This window comes from Thamnophis sirtalis, unplaced genomic scaffold (genome assembly GCF_051295495.1).
Source record: "Thamnophis sirtalis isolate CommonGarterSnake01/CBP01778 unplaced genomic scaffold, rThaSir2_p1.2 scaffold_8, whole genome shotgun sequence".
Lineage (NCBI taxonomy): Eukaryota > Metazoa > Chordata > Lepidosauria > Squamata > Natricidae > Thamnophis > Thamnophis sirtalis.
This window is the reverse complement of record NW_028261388.1, coordinates 1,920,064-1,939,962: the sequence shown is the minus strand read 5'-3', so window position 1 is coordinate 1,939,962 and position 19,899 is coordinate 1,920,064. Positions and strand designations below refer to the sequence as shown.

The window sequence follows — 19,899 nt, the reverse complement described above, 5'->3', positions numbered from 1 at the left end:
GAACGAGCTAGAAAACACAGTTGTGGTTGATTGGTTGGAAAAGGCTGGCTTCTGCGTGAGGCAATCTCCACTGTGATTGGTTGCTGTGGGTGTGGAGGGGAAGGTTCAATTTCCCCCCGCCTTTTTCTTCCCTGGGCTCTGTAATTTACCTCATGATCTTCCTGCTGGGTTGATTTACCTCACGAGGCTCCTGTTAGCCTGAGTATCTAGTTTGCTGTATATATAGTTATGAAATATAATTATTTACTGGTATATAAAACTACAACTTCATCTCAGCACCTGTGACTTCATTGGGACACTGGCTGCACAATTCCCTGACAAAAAAATATACATGCATCTATAATCACCATCGAGAAGATCAAAAGTTGCTTCTATATAATTCTTTTTTCTTTCTTCATATTTTCTTTTTTCCACTATTTACTCTTTTTCTGTATTGGATTTAATTTCCTTTCACTGGTTAAACTCTGTTAAAAATTTCTTCTATTTAAAAAATATGCATAAAAACTCTGTGATTTATTCCTTCTCTGGGGCTGATGGGCCCCAGAGATGTGGGCCCGTTTGTAGTTAATTAATTCTTTTCTGCGGAGGATGCGTTCCGGGTTTTCTGGAGTTTTGCATCACTGAATAACTGAAAGGCAATCTCTTCGTAGGACACCGATACTCCACATTCGAACAAGCAGGCAAAAAGGAGAGGATCTTCCCCTGTGCAAACAGCCAGATCTGAGTAGCCACTGGGTCCTGTGTTCAAGATCCAAGGGGTCTTCCAGGAATTTTCCTCCAGCGGACTGGGGTTCAAGTAGATGCCCAGATCCGCACGCTCCTTTCGGTTGGTGGGATGAGAGAAGATCAGCCACGATTCGGGGGTCCTTGAAGAGGCCAAGGAAGACTCAGACCCCGGTTGTGGTGAAGGAAAACTCACCACGCTACCTTGACAACCCTTATTAATCTCCACCAGTTTCTGAGACTTGAAGGGGACTTCGAAGAGAATCCCACCATCTCTGCTGAAGGCTTCGACTCGGTATCCTTCAGTGCCGCGGGCGTTACAGTATAACAGCGGGCTAATATTCTGGTCAACCAACTCGGCCATTTGGCACTCCGATGCCTGCAGTGGGTTTTGGAGAAGGTGTCCCTTCAGCCACGTCTTCCCGCCGTCGTCACTGTAGAAGGCGAAGGAGTGAGCTTTGGTGTAACAGTAGAGCGGGTGTCGAAACAGACGGCTGTGGATGTAGTAAGCGTAGGCTGGGACGACCAGCCGCCCGGAGCTCAGCTGCACCCCATGGCCCGGTCCCACAGCAAACGTGGCCCATTTGCTCACATCATCTCCAATCACCTCTTCCGTCAAGTCTGTCATTGGGCTCCAGGTACGCCCACCATCTTTGCTGAAGATGTAGCCCAGCTTGGCAGCATTTCTTCCTGTCCTGATTTGATACTGTTCCGACACATTGGCCTCCACACAGATGAAGAACAAGAAAATTGTGCTTTCCTTTGCATCGTACACGGGACACGGATTCATGGTGCGATATTTGGGTAGCACGGCAGTCTCTAGAGTTTGCAGGGGACCCCACTAGAGAGAAGATACAAAATGGTCAGATGTGAATCTGTTCTGACCCACCCCACCCCCTCCGTCCAGTAACAAATGCCTAGACAAGCTTAACTGGAATTTCACAGCACTTTAATTAACAGGAAACATAAACTTCGGTGGCTGAAAGCCCAAGCATAAAACAAACAGATAAGAACCTTAGCAGCAACTCAGACTTTGACATAGGCAGGTAACAGCTTCTCCAGCGTTATGAATGAAGTTGAATCCTGCAAATCAGACTCCTCCTCGAGTCCCTCCTTAAATACAACCTTGAGAGGAGCCTAATTACAACCAGTGGAGTCCAATTATCTTTTGTAATAGCATAGCTGTTTTCTCCCTCAATCTGCCCGGCGTTGCCTGACATTCAGGACCACCTCCCTTGTCTCCTCGTCACTACTCTAAGGCCTGACATCATGAGCACCCGCCCTTCGGCTCTCACCGCTGCTCCATGCCTCAGGCGCCTCCTGGTGGCCAACCAGCATCTCTGCGCCCTGCTTGGAGTCGGAACCCTATCCAGGGTCCTCCACCTCTTCCAGAGCCGACTCATAAGGCCCCTCGCTGTCGGAGTCTGTTTGCAGCTCCAACGGCTCCTGCGGGGCCACAACAGAAACTGTCCATCAGATCCTGGCAAATCATGTCGGCTTTTTTTGGGGTGAAAAGAAAGAAAAGGCTTGGGATCGATATCAGTTATTGCACCGCCTATTTTGCAATAAACCATGTTTTGTTTTAAGCCAGTTGTGCAGCACGCCAGTGTTCTACTTCATGCACCCCACTATAAATTGATTTGTATACAAACCAGTGTTCTAATTCATGCACAACAGTAAGCCATAAATCGTGCTTTGCATACACAGAATATGCAACATAAAATAACAGACTGAGAAGGGACCTCGGAGGTCTTCTAGTCCAGCCCTTGGACAGGAGATCCTATATCTGTGATGGAGAACCTATGACACGCGTGCCAGAGATGCCAGGCAGAGCCCTCTCTGTGGGTACCCATGTCGGCCTGCTGGTTTTGCATACACCAGAGCACCAGATATGCACAAATGTCCAGTCTCTATTTGAAAGCCTTTAGTGATGGAGCCCCCACAACTTCTGAAGGGGAGTTATTCCATTGGCTGATTGCTCTCACCATTAGGAAATTTCTCCTTAGTTCTAGGTTGCTTCTCTCCTTGGTTAGTTTCCATCTATTATTCCTTGTCTGACCTTGTGGGGCTTTGTAAAATAGCTTTGACACCCCCCCACCCTCCTCTCTGTGGCAGCCCCTCAAATACTGGAAGACTACTATCACATCTCACCTGGCGTGGCACGACAAAACCGCGCTCGACTAAGCCGCACCCGATTAAACCGCGTCGCTGACGTCATCAACAGGGCGACAACAGCGAGCGCGGAGAAAGAAGGGCGCTTTAAATAGCGCTTTGAAAGCAAGCCGATTCAACTTAAGGTAAGGGTTAGGTTTAGGGTTAGGTTAAGAGTTAGGGTTAGGTTTAGGGTTAGGTTAAGGGTTAGGGTTAAGTTTAGGGTTAGGTTTAGGGTTAGATTAAGGGTTAGGTTTAGGATTAGGTTTAGGGGTTAATTTTAGGTTTAGCGTTTACAGCGTGCTTCTATCTCCGCGCTGTTGTCGCGCTGTTGATGACGTCAGCTACGTGGTTTCGTTGAACGCGATTTAGTCGAATGCGGTTTTGTGGTGGAACCCTCACCTGGTCCTTCTCTTCACTAGACTAGCCAGGCCCAGCCCCTGCAACCGTTCATCGTACGTCCCCTAATCTTCCTGGTTGCTCTTCCCTGCACACTTCCCAGAGTCTCAATATCTTTTTAATACTATAGTGACCAGAACTGGATCCGGTATTCCAAGTGTGATCTTACTAAGGCTTTGTAAAGTGGTATTAACTGCCTCAGCTATGCGTCACACTTTCCATTTTTTTAATATTTATTTTAGTTTGTCAAATATGTAAAAGATAACAGGTATAAGTATAAACATAATTACGAATAGAGTAAATGGGTACGAATACATGGAGACAGTAGGACAGGGACAGTAGGCACGCGGGCACACTTACGCACGCCTCTTACAGACCTCTTAGGAATGGGGTGAGGTCGACAGTAGACAGTCTTAAGGTTAAAATTATGGAGTTTTAGGAATGTAATCACAGAATCAGGTAGAGCATTCCAGGCGGTGGCCACCCTGTTGCTGAAGTTGTATTTTCTGCAGTCAAGTTTATCTTGAGTTTGTATCTATTGTTTGTTGGTATATTATTGTGGTTGAAGCTTAAGCTGTCATTGACAGATAGTCATATATAGTTTTCCTTTCATTCTTTTTCTCTCTGTTGGCCTGAGAGTCCTTTGGGTAAAAAGTTTGTGATTTTCTTGTTTCTCTTTTTTAGTGGCATTGAACTGGACTGGGCTTTTGTAATATATATTTTTTAGAGTTCCCCAAGGTTCTTCAGTTGATTTCTCCTTTAAAAGTTTCATCCACGGGATCCTTCCCAAGCTCTCTCTGAGTTTGTTAAAATCTTTTAAAGTCTCTTAAGAAACCGGTTTGATTATGTTCAAGTTCCGGCAACTTCAACGCCCTCTTTTTCTCTATTAGTAGCAATAGCACTTAGAATACTAGACTTACATATCGTTTCACAGTGCTTTATCGCCCTGTCTGAGCAGTTTACAGAATCAGCATTCTGCCCCCAACAATCTGGCTCCTCATTTTACCAACCTCGGATGGAAGGATAAACGGCTGTTGAGTCAACCTGGAGCCATTCAGAATCGAACTGCAGAACTGCAGATAGCCATCAGTAGCAGAAGTAGCAGTACTACATTTTAACCACTATGCTGCACAGCCCAGTATTTTCTTAATTAATATTGTTGTTTATTGGTCTTGTATGCCGCCCACTCCCGAAGGACTCCGGGCGGCTTACAATAAACAAGGGAAGGGGATAAATACACAAAACAAAAACTTTAAAATACACAACAGTCACAGTTTCCGTGGGGCTGGATATTTCGAGAGCCCCCCCCCCCCCCCCGGCCTGCTGGAGCAGCCAGGACTTAGCGGCTTTGCAGAAGGCCGGGAGGGTAGTAAGGGTCCGGATCTCCACGGGAGGTCGTTCCAAAGGGCTGGAGCTGCGACAGAGAAGGCTCTCCCCCGGGGAGTCGCCAGCCAACATTGGCTGGTTCCACCACAAAACCGCGGTCGACTAAAGCGCGCTCGACGAAACCGCGTACCTGACGTCATCACAGTGCGACGAAAAAAGCACGCTGTGAGCGGTAAAGCTAAAATTAACGCGTAAACCTAAACCTAACCCCCCCAAACCTAACCCTAAACCTAACCCTAAACCTAACCCTTAACCTAATCCTAAACCTAACCCTAAACCTAACCCTTAACCTAACGCTAAACCTAACGCTAACCCTTAACCTAACCCTAAACCTAACCCTAACGCTTAACCTAACCCTAAACCTAACCCTAACCCTTAACCTAACCCTTACCTTAACGTGAATCGGCTTGCTTTAAAAGCACTTTTTAAAGCGCCCTTTTTTCTCCGCGGTTGTTGTTGTCGCGCTGCTGATGACGTCAGCGACGCGCTTTAATCGGGCGCGCTTTAGTGGACCGCGGTTTTGTTGTGCCACGCATTGGCTGGCGGATGGAATCCGGAGGAGACCTAACCTGTGAGATCTAATCGGTCTATGGGAGGTGATCGGCAGGAGGCGGTCTCTCAGGTACCCAGGTCCGATGCCATGTAGGGCTTTATAGGTAACGACCAGTACCTTGAAGCGGGTCCGGAGACTAATGGGTAGCCAGTGCAGCTCGCGGAGGATAGGTGTGACGTGGGTGTACCTGGGTGCACCCACAATCGCTCGCGCGGCTGCATTCTGGACCAGCTGAAGTCTTTGAACACTCTTCAAGGGCAGCCCCATGTGGAGCGCGTTACAGTAATACTCCTTCTGTGGGTGTTTTCTTGTTTTTCCAGCGTTGCGCAAATGCAATTTTTGCTGCTGTCAAAACAGGTAATATTACATATACATTCTCCTTTATCGTAATTTCTCTGGCAATATGCCTAAGAAAAATAATTCCGGCTTATAGTCTATAGGGCGCCTTGAGGCTTTTCCTAACCATGTATGTATGTATTCTCGTTCAAATTTTATTCTATTTTTTGCTTTAGTACATGTCCATCACGTATGATAATATGTACCCAGAGTTTGATTACATTTTCATAGAAATTTTTATTTTATTTTCCATTTTCATAGCATATAATCACATGTATACTATTACATAGTCAATATCATGTTGTATTATTAAGTAGTTACATCAATTCATCTTACCATCAACTACCAAAGAAAGAAGAAGAAAAAAACCAGTTATTGGCTCTTCTGCTCTCCATACACCATATTTATACTTTATCCGACACTTTCTTCCCCCTCTCTCCTCCCCCTTTCTACATCCTTTCTTCCCTCCATCATTTTCTACTCTACTTCCCCTTTCTCCTTCTCCTCTCTCCCCTTACCACTCCTCCTTATACACCTCATCTTCCCCCTTCACCCTCTCTCCTATCCCTCTCTTCCTATCTTTCTTCTCTCCTCTGCTTCCCACTCTTCTACATCCTTTCTTCCCTCCATCATCCTTTTCTACTCTACTTCCCCTTCCTTTCTCCTTCTCCTCTCTCCCCTTATCACTCCTCCTTATACACCTCATCTTCCCCCCTCATCCTCTCTCCTGTCCCTCTTCCTATCTTTCTTCTCTCCTCTGCTTCCCACTCTTCTACATCCTTTCTTCCCTCCATCATCCTTTTCTACTCTACTTCCCCTTCCTTTCTCCTTCTCCTCTCTCCCCTTACCACTCCTCCTTATAAACCTCATCTTCCCCCCCTCACCCTCTCTCCTATCCCTCTCTTCCTATCTTTCTTCTCTCCTCTGCTTTCCACTCTTCTACATCCTTTCTTCCCTCCATCATTTTCTACTCTACTTCCCCTTCCTTTCTCCTCCTCCTCCTCTCTCCCCTTACCACTCCTCCTTATCCTCCTCATCTCCCCCCCTTACCCTCTCTCCTATCCCTCTCTTCCTATCTTTCTTCTCTCCTCTGCTTCCCACTCTTCTACATCCTTTCTTCCCTCCATCATTTTCTACTCTACTTCCCCTTCCTTTCTCCTCCTCCTCTCTCCCCTTAGCACTCCTCTTTATACACCTCATCTTCCCCCCCTCTCACCCTCTCTCCTGTCCCTCTCTTCCTATCTTTCTTCTCTTGAGCTTTTCGCTCGGGTGTGAAGAACAAACAACCTGGCTGATAACCCGAGTTCTGTTGTAATTTGATGCCGGAGGAGTTAAGCCTAGAAAGAAAAACTTGAGAGAGGAGCAGGGAACGGTGATTATTATTGATTATTATTAACGAGTGATTATTAACGAGAAGCCTTCCCTGACAGCCCCAGACAGAGCAACTGTTTGGAGTAGCAGTGAGTGGCAGTGAGAGATTACGATCGGCTCCCCCCCTCTTCCCCCCCCCACAGAGACTGTGAATGACCTTCCCCCCCCCATGGAGGCACGGAGACAATACGGGCATACCGAAAGAGTTGCTGTGCTTTTTGTGCTTTGTTCTGAGCCCGGGGAGGTGCTGGGGAAGAAGCCCCCCCCACAGAGACTGCGAATGGACTCCCCCCCCCCCCCCCCGGCAATACTTGCAGATTAACCAGGTTTGGAGGATATGGAAGGCACCTGGAGTTCCTGAGCTGACTGAGGAGGGGTAGCCTTACTGAGAGTCTGCTTTGCTGAAGGGCTGAGAGGGGAACATTGAGAGCACAGAGAGGAAGATGCTGGCTTTATTGGCACTTTAACATCACTTTAACAAGCACTTTACCCATCATTCACTAAGCATTAAGCACTTTAACATCACTTAAGTCAGAGTTGGAAGGCTTAAACTTAATGCTCATCTGCGAGACTAAGATGGCTGTTAAGACTTTTTCATCCTGAACTCAATCATTTTTTTTTTCATTTTCCTTTATTTGTATGCCGCCCTCTTCCCTGGGGGGACTCAGGGCGGCTCACAATTCAAAAAGGGAGGAAAGACAAACAGTATTCCAATATGGAAACAATACAACATATTAAAAGAGAGCACAACAGTCACACAATTCGGGTGGGGTTGGAATCTTAACCCCAGGCCAGCCGGGACAGCCAGATCTTCAAAGCGGCGCGGAAGGATTGGAGGGTGGTGAGGGTCCGAATCTCCACGGGGAGTTCGTTCCAGAGGGTCGGAGCAGCCACCGAGAAGGCTCTCCTCCGGGTAGTTGCCAGTTTGCACTGGCTAGTAGATGGAATTCGGAGGAGGCCTAATCGATGCGATCGTATCGGTCTAGTGGAGGTAATTGGCAGGAGGCGGTCTCTCAAGTACCCAGGCCCACTACCATGAAGGGCTTTATAGGTGATAAGTAGCACCTTGAAGCGCACCCGGAGATCGACAGGCAGCCAGTGCAGCTCGCGGAGGATAGGTGTAACGTGGGTGAAGCGAGGTGCACCCACAATCGCTCGCGCGGCCGCATTCTGGACTAGCTGAAGTCGCCGAATGCTCTTCAAGGGCAGCCCCATGTAGAGCACATTGCAGTATTCCAGCCTAGAGGTCACAAGGGCACGAGTGACTGTTGTGAGGGCCTCCCGGTTCAGGTAGGGACGCAACTGGTGTACCAGGCGAACCTGGGCAAATGCCCCCCTGGTCACAGCTGACAAATGATGTTCGAAGGTCAGCTGTGGGTCCAGGAGGACTCCCAAGTTGTGAACCCTGTCTGAGGGGCGTATAATTTGACCCCCCAGCCTGAGAGATGGAACACTTGGCCAATTCGCGGGTGGGAAACACAGCAGCCACTCGGTCTTTTCTGGATTGAGCACAAGCTTGTTGACCCCCATCCAGTCTTTAACAGCCTCCAGACCATGGCTCATCAAATCCATCGCTTCGTTGAGTTGGCACGGGGCGGACAGATACAACTGGGTATCGTCCGCATATTGGTGGTATTTTATCCCGTGCCGTCGAATGATCTCACCCAGCGGTTTCATGTAGATGTTGAAAAGTAAGGGGGACAGGACCGAACCCTGCGGCACCCCATACGTTAGGGGCCTAGGGGTCGATCTCTGCTCCCCAACTAACACCGACTGTGACCTGTCCGAGAGGTAGGAGGAGAACCACTGTAGAACAGCGCCTCCCACCCCCACCTCCCGCAGTCGTCGCAGAAGGATAACATGGTCGATGGTATCGAAAGCCGCTGAGAGGTCAAGGAGCACCAGGATGGAGGCGTGGCCTCCATCCCTGGCTCTCCAAAGATCATCGGTCAATGCGACCAAAGCGGTTTCTGTGCTGTAGCCGGGTCTGAAGCCTGACTGGAATGGATCCAGATAACTAGCTTCCTCCAAGGACCGCTGGAGCTGAAAGGCCACCACCTTCTCAACAACCTTCCCCACAAAGGGGAGGTTGGAGATCGGATGATAGGGAGGCCCTCACAACAGTCACTCGTGCATACAAATAAAGGAAAATGAAAAAAAAAAAAGAAAAAAAAATCTTCTCTGCTTCCCACTCTTCTACATCCTTTCTTCCCTCCATCATTTTCTACTCTACTTCCCCTTCCTTTCTCCTTCTCCTCTCTCCACTTACCACTCCTCCTTATACACCTCATCTTCCCCCCCTCATCCTCTCTCCTGTCCCTCTCTTCCTATCTTTCTTCTCTCCTCTGCTTCCCACTCTTCTACCTCCTTTCTTCCCTCCATCATCATTTTCTACTCTACTCCCCCTTCCTTTCTCCTTCTCCTCTCTCCCCTTACCACTCCTCCTTATACACCTCATCTACCCCCCTCACCCTCTCTCTTGTCCCTCTCTTCCTATCTTTCTTCTCTCCTCTGCTTCCCACTCTTCTACATCCTTTCTTCCCTCCATCATCATTTTCTACTCTACTCCCCCTTCCTTTCTCCTTCTCCTCTCTCCCCTTACCACTCCTCCTTATACACCTCATCTTCCCCCCCTCATCCTCTCTCCTGTCCCTCTCTTCCTATCTTTCTTCTCTCCTCTGCTTCCCACTCTTCTACATCCTTTCTTCCCTCCATCCTTTTCTACTCTACTTCCCCTTCCTTTCTCCTTCTCCTCTCTCCCCTTACCACTCCTCCTTATACACCTCATCTTCCCCCCCTCACCCTCTCTCCTGTCCCTCTCTTCCTATCTTTCTTCTCTCCTCTGCTTCCCACTCTTCCTCTAATTCACATGGTGTATTTCAGCTTCTGAGCAAACTCCCTTTTGTGTTGATGGTATTTATAATTCCATTTCAATAAACATAAAAAAGAAAAAAATAGCAGTGTACATGTACAATCATAATACCTTAAAATCCAACACCCCTCCTCCAACTTAGTAAACTCCGCTCCTTTCAATCAAAATGTTTGATTACATTTTCAACATGTAGCGGACATGTTTTTAAACATTTTGGCCAATCTAGCAGGGTCAGAGCAAATGGGAGGTATAATGAAATGGGAATCATGCTACTTTGAGGCTGTTAAGGTGGTTCCACCACAAAATCGCAGAGGACAAAATCACGCTCGACGAAAGCGCGCATTTGACGTCATCACAGCGCGACGAAAACATCGCGCTGTGATCGAAAAATGTAAAAATAAAGCGAAAACCTTACCCTAACCCCCCCAAACCTAACCCTAAACCTAACCCTAAACCTACCCCTTAACCTAACCCTAAATCTAACCCTAAACCTAACCGTTAACGTAACGAAAAACCTAACGCTAACCCTTAACCTAACGCTAAACCTAACGCTAACGCTCTAAACCTGACCCTAACCCTTAACCTAACCCTAACCCTAACCCTTAACCTAACCCTTACCTTTATGTGAATTAGCTTGCTTTAATTTTAATTTTATTTCAATTTTTAATTTTTTGCGTCGCGCTGTGATGACGTCACATGCGTGCTTTCGTCGAGCGCGATTTTGTCCTCCGCGCTTTTGACGGGTCACGGTTAAGGTTACCTTGACGGACAGGCCTTCTTTCTGTCCACGTCGCATCACCAAGAACTTGGCGTTTTCGTCCCGGGGCGAGGTGCGTAACTCCGCAAAGGCCAGGAAGGTGGACTCCGAAGGCAGGTAGAGCAGAGCGGGGATGCGGTAAGTGACGCCCCCCTCCTGGCGGAAGACGGCCACTTTCTCGGAGACACCCAAAGTTTCCGCCATCTTCTCTGGAGACGGGAGAGGCCGAAATAAGCCAACGTTTCGAATCATGCCCAGTTTGACAAGGTTAATTAAGATAGGTGGACTTCAACTCCGCTGGCTGGGGAATTCTGGGAGTTGGCGTCCACCCATCTTTGAAACACCTTTCGCCTTTTAGATGCAGGCGGTTCCTCAACTTGCCCTCAGAACCGTTGAGCTCAGAATTTACGTTGCTAAGCAAGACCTCGCTTAAGTGAGTTTTGCCCCGTTGCGCGACCTTCCTTTCCCACCTGAATCACCGCAGTTGTTAATAGCAATAGCAATAGCAGTTAGACTTATATACAGCTTCATAGGGCTTTCAGCTCTCTCTAAGCGGTTTACAGAGTCAGCATATCGCCCCCAACAACAATCCGGGTCCTCATTTCACCCACCTCGGAAGGATGGAAGGCTGAGTCAACCTTGAGCCAGTGAGATTTGAACAGCCGAACTGCAGAACTGCAGTCAGCTGAAGTAGCCTGCAGTGCTGCACTCTAACCACTGCGCCACCTCGGCTCGTTAAATGAGGAACCCGGCCGTTAAACGGACTCGGCTCCCCCAATGACTTTGCGGCTCGCAAAAGGGGATCACGTGAACCCCCCCCCGCAACCGTCATAAATGCAAGTCAGTTGTCCACATGACCAAGGAGTTGATGCTGCAACGGTCCTCAGTGTGAAAACAGCCCTAAGTCCCCCCCCCTTTTTCCCCCCCAGTACTGCTGTAAGTTTGAGCGGTCAGTAAGGGAGCTGTTGTAAGTGGAGGACCACCTGTGTGTATGTATTTATTTATTTATTGTTCAGGAGAACTGGTGCAGCCAACTTCCTTACTCAGGAGAGGAGCTGAATTTTCTTCATATTGTCCAGCCTTCTGCTGGGGTGGGGGCGCATATCACAAGCACTGTTCCCTCTAAGGTGCGCGGCTGCGCGCGCGGTTTTTAATATTGAGAGTTAGTCGTATTTTAGAATAATAGCGTTATCTTTTAATAGGATAATTGGCAAAATCTAATTCAAATGTGATGGGTTGCATTCCCAAGGAATGTGAGAGGACAGGTTGCCTGCAAAATGCCAGGACCCAGGACCCTGTTGGTGCCATGTCTCTCTCTAGCCAGTCTAACAATCTAAAAGCTGAGCAGAGAGCCTTTTTTTTTTTCCAGGGTGAGCGGAAAAGTATAGTGTTTGAGTGGCAGTTTTCATGCCTGGCATTCATCAGGCTGAAACCTTGCTAGCAATCGGCGCTTGACGCTTGGAAGGTTGCGCAAATGTCCAGCAGACGCGACAGCAGATCAAACTGTGGCTCTCTTAGGTGCTCAGGCATGAAACTGTGCAGCTCAAACACTATACTTTTCCGCTCACACTGAAAAAAAATTAGAGGGAACATTGATCACAAGGGGCTCCTTCTATTGAGGCAACCCCTTGCTGGGATCTGGGGGGGAAACGAGGAGGAGGAGGGGGCTGTGAATCGCCCAGACTGAAAGACAGGTGTCAATCTAAGCAAAGAATCCCAAAATGGGGTTGGGGAGTCAGGGAAAACTGGGGTGAGAGAAAGTGGGACCCCCTTTTACCTTCATGAAATGGGAGTGGGGTGGGGGGACAAGGCAGCCCCTGGCAATAATCTGGATTGTTCCTCACCCCCCCTCCGTATTGCCCCATGGGGGAGTGGGGAGCAGCACGATGTGTGGCCCATGGAAGAAGAGCAAGACAGATTTTTGCAATGGGGGGGGGCATGCTTGCCCACCCCAGGACGCAAAGGAGATGAAGTTTCTTCCCCCTGTGCAGGATTCTCCTTTCCCATGCCCATAATCCCCCTTCCCCATCCCCAGGATTTCCCCCTTCCCTTTCCTAGAATCCCCCCTTTCCCTTCCCCTGGATTCCCCCTCCCCCTGAATGCCCCTTCCCCAAGGATTCTCCCTCCCCTTGAATTCCCCATTTCCCCCCCTCCAGGTTTCCCTTTCCCCCCTCTCCCCTCACTCCTCTCCAGGACTTTCCCTCTTATCTCCCCCTTCCCTCTCGACTCCCCCTCCCCAGGACTCCCCCTCTTGACTCCCCCTCCCCAGGACTCCCCCTCCCAAGGACTCCCCCTCCCCCAGGACTCCCCCTCCCCAGGACTCCCCCTCTTGACTCCCCCTCCCCAGGACTCCCCCTCTTGACTCCCCCTCCCAAGCAAGGACTCCCCCTCCCCCAGGACACCCCCTCCCCAGGACTCCCCCTCCCCAGGACTCCCCCTCTTGACTCCCCCTCCCCAGGACTCCCCCTCTTGACTCCCCCTCCCAAGCTCCCCCTCCCCCAGGACTCCCCCTCCCCAGGACTCCCCCTCTTGACTCCCCCTCCCCAGGACTCCCCCTCCCAAGGACTCCCCCTCCCCCAGGACTCCCCCTCCCCAGGACTCCCCCTCTTGACTCCCCCTCCCCAGGACTCCCCCTCTTGACTCCCCCTCCCAAGCAAGGACTCCCCCTCCCCCAGGACACCCCCTCCCCAGGACTCCCCCTCCCCAGGACTCCCCCTCTTGACTCCCCCTCCCCAGGACTCCCCCTCTTGACTCCCCCTCCCAAGCTCCCCCTCCCCCAGGACTCCCCCTCCCCAGGACTCCCCCTCTTGACTCCCCCTCCCCAGGACTCCCCCTCCCAAGGACTCCCCCTCCCCCAGGACTCCCCCTCCCCAGGACTCCCCCTCTTGACTCCCCCTCCCCAGGACTCCCCCTCTTGACTCCCCCTCCCAAGCAAGGACTCCCCCTCCCCCAGGACACCCCCTCCCCAGGACTCCCCCTCCCCAGGACTCCCCCTCTTGACTCCCCCTTCCCAGGACTCCCCCTCTTGACTCCCCCTCCCAAGGACTCCCCCTCCCCCAGGACTCCCCCTCTTGACTCCCCCTCCCAAGGACTCCCCCTCCCCCAGGACTCCCCCTCCCCAGGACTCCCCCTCTTGACTCCCCCTCCCCAGGACTCCCCCTCTTGACTCCCCCTCCCAAGGACTCCCCCTCCCCCAGGACTCCCCCTCCCCCAGGACTCCCCCTCCCCAGGACTCCCTCCTCCACAGAACTGTTTCTTTCCCTCCCCCGTGGTTTCCCCCTCTCCCTCCCGGGATTTCCCCCGCCCTCCTTCAGCGCCCCCCACTCACAGCGCTGCGGATTCGCGACTCCTGCTTGCGAGCGCTCCTTGCGAGGATCGCCAACCTCGAAGCGTCCCGGTTTTCTCCTCCTCCTCCGTTCCTCCCCCGGCAGCCCTGCTCGGCCGGATTGAGGTGGGACTCCCAAGGGGGCCCCACCTTGCGGGCCCAGCAACCGCGGAGTTACGGGGAGAGGGGCGGGGTGAGGGAGGCAAGCTCGGGCGCCCGCGGGCGCCAGGCTCATCTCGCAGCGCATCACCAAATTGGCTCGAGTTTGGGGGAAAAACGCAAAGCCGGGATTGGGGGCGGTGGATCGGCAGGGGGATGGATGTGGGGGGTGCAGGGGGATAAATCCTGACGCCTTAACCGGCCACTGCTCGGGTACAGTCCCCGGTAGCCAAACCTGGGGCCTTTGAGACCACCCCCCCCCCCGATGCAACTCATCCCTTGCATTTCAACGCAGGGGCTTTTGCAAGCGAGCCGCAGCGCGCTTCCAGAGATGCACATCCTGCACGCGTGCACGGGGGCTTGCACCAGGCACACATGCGCCAGGCCGACGCATGGACCCCCCACACGAACACCCACCCAGGCGCATCCGAGGAAGAGCGCTGCGGACGCGTGTTGGAGAGAACGCGGGGTGCCAAAAGGGGAAGTGAGAACGCTGTCATTTTATTTCATGCATTTCATTTATTTTTTCAACACGTACAAGGTAAACAGGTGTTGGTATAGGCAGGGACATTATCGTACGAGGTTGGTGCAAATACGTGGAGATAAGTAAGTGCGACCTGGCCACGAACACACACAGTGAGTACAGATCAATGGGGACAGTAGGACAGGGACGGAAGGCGCGCTGGTGCGCTTATGCGCGCCCCTTTCGGGACCTCTTAGGTCCACGGTGGACAGCTTGAAGTTAACGATATGGGGGTTTGAGGATGCAACACCAGAGTCAGGCACAGCATTCCAGGCGTTAACCACCCTGTGGCTGAAGCCCTATTTTCTGCAATCCAGTTTGGAGCGGTTTATCTTGAGTTTGCATCTCTTGTTTGCCCAGGTATTATTGCGATTAAAGTCGTCGTTGACAGGTAGAGTTAAGGCAATGCAACGCAAGCTGTCATCTCCTCAGCTCAGCTCCACTGCACATGGTTGCGCGTGCCTCCCACTGACCAGCTGGTTTGACGGGTTTGCTGCGCAGTGGGCAGGGCACACATGGAAGATGTGCGCGCATGTGTGGGGGAGTGTGTGTGTGTGTGTGCTGCATGGGCGTGCATGGGTTTGTGCACCCAGGGGCAGGGGGCATGCAGGGGTCACACATCCAAGAGCCAAGGTGGCGCAGTGGTTAAATGCAGCACTGCAGGCTACTGCTAGATCAGCAGGTCAGCGGTTCAAATCTCACCGGCTCAGGGTTGACTCAGCCTTCCATCCTTCCGAGGTGGGTAAAATGAGGACCCAGATTGTTGGGGGCGATATGCTGACTCTCTGTAAACCGCTTAGAGAGGCCTGAAAGGCCTATGAAGCGGTATATAAGTCCACTGCTATTGCTATTGCTATTGCTATCCATGCTCAGGGGTGGGGGGGCACAAGAGGGTCACGCATGCATGCGCAGGGGACAGGGAGAGAATGGGGGGGTCACGTGCACATGCGCGCGGGGGGGTTGTTGCACACACATTGCATTATGGGTACATGTGCCTGTGCTTTCAGCACACAATGACCGAAAGATTAGCTATCGCTGTTATAGCAGATAATTTCGTGTACCATGATTAGAACGTAGGTGTCATTGTCCAAGATTGTCCAGGCCTAAAATTTCAAGCCTGGTGGCGTAAGGGATTTTATTGTGAGCAGTCTCTTCTTGTGAAATACCTCTGGACCAGTGGTGGGTTTCAAAAATGTTTGGAACCTCTTCTGTAGGTATGTGGCCTGCTTTCCGGGTCCACTGGTGGAACCTCTTCTAACCGGTTCGGTAGATTTGATGAACCGGTTCTACCGAAAAGGTGCGAACTGGTAGGAACCCACCTCTGCTCTGGACACTCTCTAGTATCATGGGTTGGTGACACCAGTCAACGCAGAGGATCGGCATTAAAGGCAGGTATTTAGGCCAGAGGTGGGTTCCTACCAATTCGCACCTATTCGGTAGAACCAGTTTGTCAAATCTACCGAACCGGTTAGAAGAGGTTCCACCAGTGGACCCGGAAAGCAGGCCACACCTACAGAAGAGGTTCCAAAAGTTTTTGAAACCCACCACTGACACACACACACACACACAGAGAAAGACTGACAGAGAGAGTGAAAGAGAAAGGAAGGAAGGAAGGAAGGAAGAAAGAAAGAAAGAAAGAAAGAAAGAAAGAAAGAAAGAAAGAAAGAAAGAAAAAAGAAAGAAAAAGAGTGAGAGATGAAAGAAAAAAGAAAAAGGGACAGAGAGACAAAAGGAAGGAAAGAGAGAGAGAGAAAGAAAGAAAGAAAGAAAGAAAGAAAGAAAGAAAGAAAGAAAGAAAACACATGGCCCACAAGCCACTCCCACCAGGTCACATGGCTGGCAAGCCACTCCCACAAAGGAGGCCACACCCACAGAGTAGGTTCCAAAAATTTTTGAAACCCACCACTGATTTAGGCGTAGGTCTACTAGACTGAGTGTGCGTAGGCCTTAATTTTACTTGTTCAGTCGACTATTTAAAGTAATCGGAAATAAAAGGCGTGATTTATTACCAATTGTTGCAGTTACACCATTCCAGCTTCCCCTATGGCTGAGAGATCAGTATTCAGGTTTTGGCAACCCTCATATAGTTACGATGGTTACAGGGTCCCAGGTGTAAGGCCTGCAGCCATCTTTCCTTGTGGGTCTTTGGCCTGCCACACTTTCTATTATTCCACTATCCATTCTCTATGGTGGGGAAATGGGAGAGGGATTGTATGGAGTTAGATGATAGGTAGCCATAACAACATTCTTTCTAGAAATCCAAGGTCATCCTTTGTCTCTGCACCTCTGCACCTGACCGGAACTGGATGGGTGGAAGCTGCCAGCGTGGCAGTGGGAGATTGGACCATGGGATGGACTTGTGGGTAGGGGGGGGGAAAGATCTTGAACTTGCAACTGGATGGGAAAACCGGGAAGCTTTCAGATTCAGGTTTTCCCAGATGTGCCAACATGTCTCTCTTCATCAATTGGAACTTTGAGCAATACTTTGCCTTGGACTCTGATTTACTTTTGGATGCTATTTGGACTCCTGACACCAGGATAAAAGAAGGGCTGGAGGGTGACATGATAGCAGGATTCCAGTATTTGAGGGGCTGCCCCAAAGAAGAGGGGCTCCACCTCTCCTCCAAAGCCCCTGAAGGCTTTTATATATATATATATAAATATATATTTTATATATATAATACAATTCCACTTCCTCTTTTGTTAGATGTGTTTCTTCTGTTCAGCACATATCTTTCCATCAACACATTCCAGTTATTAGTTTCATCTTGCCAACTTTCAAAATGAGCAACTGCCTTCGTATACTAGTACTTCAGGTTTGAGACCCCCTGGCCTCTTTACAAAACAGGTTTTCGGGGGCTAAACTTGGAAGTGGGTAGTCTTACGCTTATAAAAGATTATTTTCTCCTTCTAAGTTTGCAATTAGCCCCTTTCTCAGCCCCTTGCAGTTGAAGTCCAGTTTTTATTTTATTTATTTTATTTTTTACAAATAACTCAAGGCAGCGAACATGCCTGACACACCTTCCTCATCCTATTTTTCCCATAACCAGGTGGGCAAGGCTGAGAGAGGGTGATTGGCCAAAGTCAGCCCGCTAGTTTTCATGCCTTCGGCGGGACTAGAACTCTCCGTCTCCTGGCTTTCATTCCTAAGGCTGGACTAGAACTCACCATCTCCTGCTGATTGGCCCAAAGTCAGCCAGCTGGCTTTCATGCCTTAGGCGGGACTAGAACTCTCCATCTCCTAGTCATGGCCCAATCATCCAGGTAGCTTTCATTCCTAAGGCGGGACTAGAACTCTCTCTCTCTCCTGCTGATTGGCCCAAAGTCACCCAGCCAGCTTTCATTCCAAAGACAGGACTAGAACTCTCTCTCTCCTGCTGATTGGCCCAAAGTCACCCAGCCGGCTTTCATTCATAAGGCGGGACTAGAACTCTTTCTCTCCTGGTGATTGGCCCAAAGTCACCCAGCTGCCTTTCATTCCTAAGGCGGGACTAGAACTCCCTGTCTCCTGGTGATTGGCCCAAAGTCACCCAGCCGTCTTTCATTCCTAAGACGGGACTAGAACTCTCTCCTGCTGATTGGCCCAAAGTCACCCAGCCAGCTTTCATTCCTAAGGTGGAACTAGAACTCTCAGTCTCCTGGTGATTGGCCCAAAGTCACCCAGCTGGCTTTCATGCCTTAGGCGGGACTAGAACTCTCCCATCTTCTAGTGATGGCCCAGTCACCTAGCCAGCTTTCATTCATAAGGCGGGACTAGAACTCTTTCTCTCCTGCTGATTGGCCCAAAGTCACCCAGCCGGCTTTCATGGCTAAGACGGGACTAGAATTTTCCCATCTCTTAGTGATTGACCCAAAATCACCCAGCCGAAGGCAGGACTAGAATTCACAGTCTCCTGCTTTCTATTGTGGTGCTTAAATAGATGGAGTTGAGTCTCTCTTCCAGGGAATGGGAAAGTGAATGATTTATTTTATGTAGATGTTTTAAAAATCCCATTTCATAAGGTGATTTTTTTTAAAAATGTTGTACCATTGATTGGTGACTCCAGGAAAAAAAATGTTTGGTTTGGTTTGGTTTGGTTTTATTGGGATTTATATGCCGCCCTTTTCCCTGAGGGGACTCAGGGCGGCTTACAACCACAGGGGAGGGGAAGTGCAAGGTCAAAACAAAACAATTAGTGAACAAAAGAAAATTAATAAAACACAACTTTCATTCAGCAATCAAACACTCGGGCGGGTAATTGGAAACCTATTCCCAGGCCTGCTGGGAGAGCCAGATCTTGAGGGCTGCGCGGAAGGTCTGGATCGTGGTGAGGGTGCGGATCTCCATGGGGAGCTCGTTCCATAGGGTCGGGGCAGCAGCAGAGAAGGCTCTCCTCCGTGTGGTCACCAGTCGGCATTGACTGGCTGATGGAGTTCGGAGGAGGCCTAGTCTGTGCGATCTAATTGGTCGATTTAGGGAGGTAATCGGCAGAAGGCGGTCTCTCAAGTACCCAGATCCACTACCATGGAGTGCTTTAAAGGTGGTCATTAGTATCCTGAAGCGCACCCGGAGACCAACAGGTAGCCAGTGCAGCTCGCGGAGGACAGGTGTAACGTGGGCGAACCGAGGTGCGCCCACTATCACTCGCGCGGCTGCATTTTGGACTAGCTGTAGTCGCCGGATGCACTTCAGGGGCAACCCCATGTAGAGCCCATTGCAGTATTCCAGTCTGGAGATCACGAGGGCTCGAGTGACTGCTGTGAGGGCCCCCCGATCTAGGTAGGGCCGCAACTGGCGGACCAGGCGAACCTGGGCAAATGCCCCCCTGGTCACAGCTGACAGCTGGTGGTCAAAAGTCAGCTGTGGATCCAGGAGGACTCCTAAGTTGCGGACCCTATCTGAGGGGTATAAAATTTGACCCCCCAGCCTAAGCGTTGGTGTATTAGCCAAATTATTGGGGGGGAAACACAACAGCCACTCGGTTTTATCCGGGTTGAGCACCAGTTTGTTAGCACTCATCCAGTTCTTAACGGCCTCCAGACCCTGGTTCATCACGTCCACCGCTTCATTGAGTTGGCACGGGGCGGACAGATACAATTGCGTATCGTCCGCGTATTGATGGTATTTTATCCCGTGCCTCCGAATGATCTCGCCCAGCGGTTTCATGTATATGTTAAATAGTAGGGGGGATAAGACCGAACCCTGGGGTACCCCACATGTTAGGGGCCTCAGGGACGATCTCTGCCCCCCGACTAACACCGACTGCGACCTGTCCGAGAGGTAGGAGGAGAACCACCGCAGAACAGTGCCTCCCACTCCCACCTCCCGCAGTCGTCGCAGAAGGATACCATGGTCGATGGTATC

At 50.5% G+C, this 19,899-nt stretch overlaps 1 protein-coding gene across 1 annotated transcript; it reads right to left on the bottom strand.

The window, feature by feature from the left end:
- Positions 1-457: 457 nt before the first annotated feature.
- LOC148044251 (sialidase-3-like) lies at positions 458-10,752 on the bottom strand. The gene is made up of 2 exons (XM_087722063.1): positions 10,552-10,752; positions 458-1,564 (listed from the first exon to the last, which is right to left on the bottom strand). The coding sequence occupies exons 1-2, from the start codon at positions 10,750-10,752 to the stop codon at positions 569-571; spliced, it is 1,197 nt and encodes a 398-aa protein (XP_087578189.1). The 3' UTR covers positions 458-568.
- Positions 10,753-19,899: the final 9,147 nt, after the last annotated feature.